This window comes from Ostrea edulis, chromosome 2 (assembly GCF_947568905.1).
Source record: "Ostrea edulis chromosome 2, xbOstEdul1.1, whole genome shotgun sequence".
Classification (NCBI taxonomy): domain Eukaryota; kingdom Metazoa; phylum Mollusca; class Bivalvia; order Ostreida; family Ostreidae; genus Ostrea; species Ostrea edulis.
The window spans coordinates 105,522,884-105,529,795 of NC_079165.1; the positions used below are offsets into that span (position 1 = coordinate 105,522,884).

At 32.5% G+C, this 6,912-nt stretch overlaps 1 protein-coding gene across 1 annotated transcript; it reads right to left on the bottom strand.

Annotated features, from left to right (window-relative positions):
• Positions 1 to 2,645: 2,645 nt before the first annotated feature.
• Positions 2,646 to 5,817, bottom strand: LOC125665346 (uncharacterized). Its single transcript, XM_056153567.1, has 5 exons — positions 5,764 to 5,817; positions 5,515 to 5,613; positions 5,220 to 5,264; positions 3,102 to 4,802; positions 2,646 to 2,699 (listed from the first exon to the last, which is right to left on the bottom strand). Exons 1-5 carry the CDS (start codon positions 5,815 to 5,817, stop codon positions 2,646 to 2,648), a joined length of 1,953 nt encoding a protein of 650 aa, XP_056009542.1.
• Positions 5,818 to 6,912: the final 1,095 nt, after the last annotated feature.

Here is a 6,912-nt window from a genome sequence, read left to right on the forward strand (position 1 = left end):
AATAAACTGAGAAGATGTAATAGATTGATACACATAAAGAGTAATGTAAAGTGTATAAGGAACTCCTTGGCAGAAATAAATTTCAAAACATTTGTAACAGTTAACCAAGATTTTTCATTATATGCATTGAATTTTGTTATTCTTATATCATAATCAACTTGCTGTTAATGACAGCTATAACGGGAACCAGTGTGACTATGGCCTCAGAGTGTACCAAGTGTGCCCAAAGTATAAATGAATGGTAAAATTACTTTAAACTTAATGAAGTAATACGAAGGAACAGACCCAGCTCACTAAATATGTAAATGTACAATGACTGGTCCTGTTTTATTCAACCCAGGTTCTGAGATTCCCAGGTAGGAATAAGAGGTATAAAAATAAGTTAATAATTGAATAAATAATAACAAGTAAATGATTTGATAACAAAGATATAAGGGAGCAAAACTGAGAGTGTGATAACCTATGAGAAATATATCAAAATAGATGAGAATGAGCTTCCATATACAACCAAGGAGATTCCATACAACACCCTAAAAATCATAGTGAACCTCCATGCAAAAAGACTGAAAATTTCCTAAAGCACCACCACACAGCCATAACTCATGAATTAGGTTTGCAGAGTCTAATACCCCAGTGCAGAATATTGCAATGTGAAATGTACACATGCACAGCCTTGAAATGTATTAAATATAACAATAATAAATTAATTACTTTTCTTAAAGACAACTTTCTTCTAAGGTCAAAAAGTTTATTATGATATGTTATGAAGTTCAATATTGATATACATGTACCACATTGCAAAATATCTCATTGAGTACCTTTCCCCTTGTGTCAAAAATAATATTGATAAAAAATTTTTTTAAAAATCTAAAAAGATTAATATTTCCCATTCCATATATATACAATTCCCTTTATTACCAATATGCAATTTGCTGCAACACATTCAAGGAAGACAACTCTTGATGCTATGTTATAAAATATCCCATTTTGATGCATGAAAGAAATCAATCCTTGAAGTGGTTACTTCTTTATTAAGAAATACATTTAAGAGTAATCATCAGTCACAAATATAAAACAAAATAAATTTATTAACCCAAAATCACACTAGTGCACATAACAATGTATTCTTTTTAAATATTATACATGTATAAGTTTTTAATTAGTAAACTAAAGTATGAGTATATGTTCCACAGTGCAAAATCTTGTTCAAACATAGGATAGTCTCGATACAGTTTCTCTAATGCAGATTCCAGCACATCCATTTATGGGTCAAGTCCTATTTCCGTCAAAGGGCATGCAAATTTTCTGAAAAATCAATGCAATTGTAAGTAAACCCAGATCAAATGAAATTAAATGATACATGCATTTTACAGTGTAAATACTATTTCAAAGGAATAGCAAATTTCATACAAGTCAATACTAGAAAATTGAAAAAGATCAGTACCATGATACCACTTTAAGGACAATTTCTACAAATGCAAGAAATGATTTATGCCAAAACAATAAATATCATAATGTCATTAATTCAAACAATTCCCCAAGACCCGCATGACACGGCAGACATTGTTTTTTCTTTAAATATCTAATAAATGTAAAAGCTAGGTTTTTAATCAATGGTCAGTGCAGTACTTTTCATAATATAAGTTGAATTTCCTCATAGATCTAGTTTGTCATGAGAGTTTCTGCCCTTACTAATGGTATGATTGCACCAATATCCAAAAATGACAATATACAGATAAAGATTACAATATGAAATGTTAAAAGTTTTAAAGTACATGTATTATTAACACATATACATAATTCCAGGTGCAATTATACCAATTTACATGTACATCAGGTAACTCATGTTCCATGCATAATATTTTTATTACTACAGAAGATTTATTGTATTTGAAATGTTAATTGTTGTGAATACAAGGTTTCTAAGACTTATTGTCATTGGTACTGAGTATGCATGTGGTTTAGAGTTACCTAATGTGTTTTGTTTACCCTGCATATTTGAATAAATTTTAAAATAAAAAGAGAAGTAATTTCCTTTTGGTAGTCCTGCAGGTTATACTTTGAAAAGCTGACTAAATGTGTAAAGGCTTTATTGACAACCCCCCCCCCCCCCCCCCAACCCCCCCCCCCCCCCCCAAATAATAATGTCAATATACTGAAGATGTTATTAAAATTTAAAAGCTTTATACACTTTGACAACTAGTGACTTTAACTGTCCGGGCATCATCAGTTGGGAAACAGTTAAAGTCAAAAGATGCCCAATAGCCACAATGCTCACCTGATCAAATAATGATTCATGAAATTTCCAACTGATTCTACACCCACCCCATAAGAAAGTAATATGATGTATCAAAGGAAATGAAGAAGACAAACTTTGATCAAAATCTTCATTTGAAATTTCTTGTAAACAAACACATATTTAGTCTCTTACCTCTACTTTTATGTCTTTATTTCAACATTATACCTTGCATGATGTGTTGTACCAAAATAATCCATCCAAAATCACCAAAAACTGTATGCAATTAGTAAGCTCCTAAACTTTGGTTTCATGGAAGAGGATAAATGAATCTATTGACACTGGCCTAAGGCTTGAATGTTAAAGCCTATATATGCCATTGTCAGTCTACTACTGGACTGACATGATGTCAAAGCTCCAAAATCCATCTACCATTACTCAGGATCAGGATCTCCATTGCCATCTGTTCAATGAAATGTAAATATTCATGAAATATGTGATGACTGGGCCTAATACTCCATCTGGGATCATTGATATAGGGGCATATCTGAAATATTGTATACCTCAGGACCACAAAGACATGATTTTCAACATTGTTCATGTTTCATTGGAATAAAAGTTACTCAACACACTAAATCACTATTAGGAGGAGAAGAGATCACAAGATTTTGTGACAGATGGACAGAAAGTACATAAACAATATGTCTCCCCATAGAAGAGGAGAGACATAATTAAAATATTGATAACTTCGTTGAATGTTAAGTTAATGAATTTCAATAAAAATGAAAGGTGCTCAAATCATTATACATAAGATATATAAAGAAAGTTTGAATCTGATGTGAACATTAGTTTTTAAGATATATACCATAAGTGTCACAAGCTTAAAGGAATAGCTGTTTGTTTTGTGGGTGGAATCCATGCATAAAATTCTGCTTGCAAATTTCTTATACATTTCCAGTTGTTGCTTTGTCATGATGGCCAAAATGAAATCTTCTTTGTTGAGTCTTTTGGAAGGATCTTCATTTCCCTGTTGTTTAAATAATAAAACTGAATTAAATGATTCCTGACTCAAAGCCTCTACCTTTAAAGCTGTGGACAAAGCATCATTGCTGTCTTGAATAACAGTTGGATCAGCTAGTTTTCTTTTTAACCCATGGAGAGTTTTTCTGTCTATAAGATGATAATATTTTAAATCATCTAAATTATCCCTGCTATTCCTGTCACTAAAGTGTTCTCGAACTTTGTCCATGATATTTGTAATCGGAATTTTGAGCGCAAGCATATTAAGAATTTCTGACTTTAAACTATCAGGAATAGGTAAATACTTACATTGTTCAAATGACAATGAATGAGTATGGGATTTTACATACTTAGCTGTAACTTTCCCATCGCGTCCTTCACAGATAGATAGCCGTGCAGGACACAATCTGCTAATTTGGCAATGACCTTTTTTGTTTTTTCGTGATGTCTTGACCTGCACTCCCTTTGGTTGGTGAGATCTTACCGGTCCATTACGATGACATACTAATGAATACGTCTTTTCTCCTTTCTTGTTAACTTGGGGACGAGACCTCCGCACAAACCTTGTATTAGATGACAGTTCCTCCTTACTGCGAAAATCTGAAAACTGATCTAAATTGTCAAAACTACGATGATCTATTTTTATATCAGCATTATGTTCATTGATAGCATGTTCCAGAAGTTGGTCTACTGATTGGAACTTCATTTGACATGTAGATATCATGCATGCCTGAAGCTTATTCTTGGATTTGCTTGTATGAGAAACACACTTATCTGAATGGAATTTATTCATATGTTTCTTTAAATTAGCTCTTGATTTAAGAGATATTTTACATTTTGGGCACAGCAATGTATTGCTTCCCTCAGTCTGAATATTGATGTTGTCCTCAGACTTTACATATGAGTGCAGTGTAGATTTTGCCGTAGGTGATTTCTTCATAAATTTTTCCATATCCACAGGCCTTGAAAAGTTTGTATGCAATGGCCTTGTATTACCACCATGACCTTGACCTTCAATTCTTACAGAATCTGATCTGGGTAGGTCTACAGATCCTTTCTCTGTCACAGATTCATAATGACCTCCACCTGCTCGCCGCCACACAATATGGATGGTTTGTTGAGGTTGCTCACCATCAGAAAATGTATTTTCATAAGTAGTGACTGGGTTGTCAAGTGTGTCACTGCCAAACGTTACCAGTATATTTATATTCAAAGCCATTGACAAAGCTAAAATAGACTCCTGGCCTGCATAAGTATTAGGCTGACTTAACACATTAATTTGCTCCTCAGGGGTACCTCTGTCTTCAAGAAAATAATTTTGAAATAAACCTACATTACCTCTAAGTGTATCCACAGCCAGATTTCGGAGTTGAAGATGGTTATTTTGATGACTATAAAGGGAAAAACTAATTGCCCGGAAAAGACAGTTACCATCTCCTATTGTGGGATTTCTCTGTAGACCAAACGATGTAAAATACCTACTTTGTTGTTCAACTTCCAAGTCAACATTGATGCTTTCCTTTAACACTGCATTAAAATCATCAGCCTACATATAAAAAGATGAATGCCAGTAAAATAAAACAGATGCATTGTAATATATAATAGTTAAGACGTACAATAAATGGTTCGAATCATTAAAATTGCATGTGATACACAAGTTGCTATACCCACATCTCCGTTGGAAAGCAACTAAGTAAACTGCAATTATTAGAAAAAGAAGAGGGTCAATAGGCCACATTGCTCACATGAGTCAACTTGGCCTTGCTGTACGTTGTTCAGTTACTGTTATGAATGCATCTATATAAAATATGAGAGTCTGATCAATCAACAGTTATGAGCAAGGTTCAAGTTTCCATTACAGTTTTGAAATTTTGGTAAAACTCCAAGGTCAAGGTCACAAACATGCAGCTCATGTTAGCTAATGATATGGTTGATACATGATAAAGTCTTTGAAATAACTTACCTCCTTCATGTTCAAGGAAATTTCTTCCAACACAATACTATCAAGCTGTAATTTTACAGATATTTATTTATAGAGCTTCATATAATCTTTATTGACAAAAGAAACATCCTACAAATGTATTCTTTAGGTTTATATTTAGTAGGTATTAATTTTTATTTGGGTATCCCATCTTCTTAATAGAGGTTATTAATTTTTTCTAGAAATATCACATGTATTAAAACATTATCAATAGTAATACATGTACATTAATAAATGTTATTATTTTTAGATAATCCATAACGTAAACACTGCTTACATTAATTTCTTGTGTGACATTCGATTCTGTTGTCGTCAAGTTGTCATTTAAATGTAAAACCTCTTCACTACCCGGGATTGGAATTTGTGGCCTATTTTCCTGTGAATAGGAATACATCATTAATTTATGCAATAAAATAATATTCAAGAATGATGGTGGTTAAATTGAATTCAAATAGTGTCTGTCAATATCAATGATATAATTCTAACATTACTGAAATCCCTTCAAAGTAATTATAATTACACTTACTGAAAAAATAAAGTAGTCATGATCTATCCCTGAATACATACTGCAACTCGGCATGGCCAAGCTCAGTATGTACACCTGAAAAATAAAACAAAACATACAGCTCCCAATATTTAATCCCATATAAGTGCATTATCATTATTAGCACTCGTTATCTACAATTATTTATTCATTTGTACATTTGTTACATAGATCGAATCATGCTTACATTCCTTTATACCCCAGGGTTTTATCCAGCATTTAGATGTTACTACCCATTTTATATTTATGGGAAATTTTTGAGAATGCAGTCATGATCTTCCATGAGATGGGGGACATCCATGGAATATAATATCCACAGATTATTACAGCCATATAAATTGATTGATTGTACTCATTTTATCTAAATTGTAAGAGTCTGACAATTACAGAAAATGACTTATAATATATAAAAATGATTTTTGTTGAAAATTCTCATACAATTTTGTGAAGTTTTTACAAATGAAGGGGATTTTTTATCCGTGGAAGGGGAAATATCCATTTGTTGCCAAAGGGGAAAGGTACCTTTTACAGGTAGTAAAAACAACCTAGATAAATCCCTGCACCCTGTCTGATAGAATAATACAGAATATGATAGGATATAATAAAGAATACAATAAATATATATAATTATATATACAACATATATTCAGTCACGCCTTGTTTGGTAAACTTTGCAAGCCATATTTTTTGGTCCTGAAAAAAGTAGAGACCTTTTTTTTATTATATACACTGTAGTATAGCTTTCAAAGTTTAATATGAAACAAGCAACTGTGAATAGAGTATCATAGAAGAGAGAGAGAGAGAGAGAGAGAGAGAGAGAGAGAGAGAGAGAGAGAGAGAGATTACATATATATTACAGAATAGAAACAAATTGAGGTAGATTTTATTCCATATTACATTATTATATATTTTTTTTCAACATACATGTATCTAATTCAACGGCGCATCCCCCCCCCCTTCCAACATAACACTACCCCGCCCCCTTCTGTATGTCTAACTACGTTGTACATGTCAAATGAATAAATATTATGTTGCTAAATAGTTTGGGGTTGGACAAGAAGGAGTAACACATATTCACTGTCCTGATTTATAGATTATAGAAAGCTTACTGGTATACTTACAAGGACGTTG

Coding starts and splice junctions, on each gene's coding strand:
- LOC125665346 (XM_056153567.1), bottom strand. CDS start 5,817: ATGCCGAGTTGCAGTATGTATTCAGGGATAGATCATGACTACTTTATT. Junction 5,614..5,763: donor ATGACTACTTTATTTTTTCA/GTAAGTGTAATT, acceptor TCCTATTCACAG/GAAAATAGGCCACAAATTCC. Junction 5,265..5,514: donor ATGTCACACAAGAAATTAAT/GTAAGCAGTGTT, acceptor GTAAAATTACAG/CTTGATAGTATTGTGTTGGA.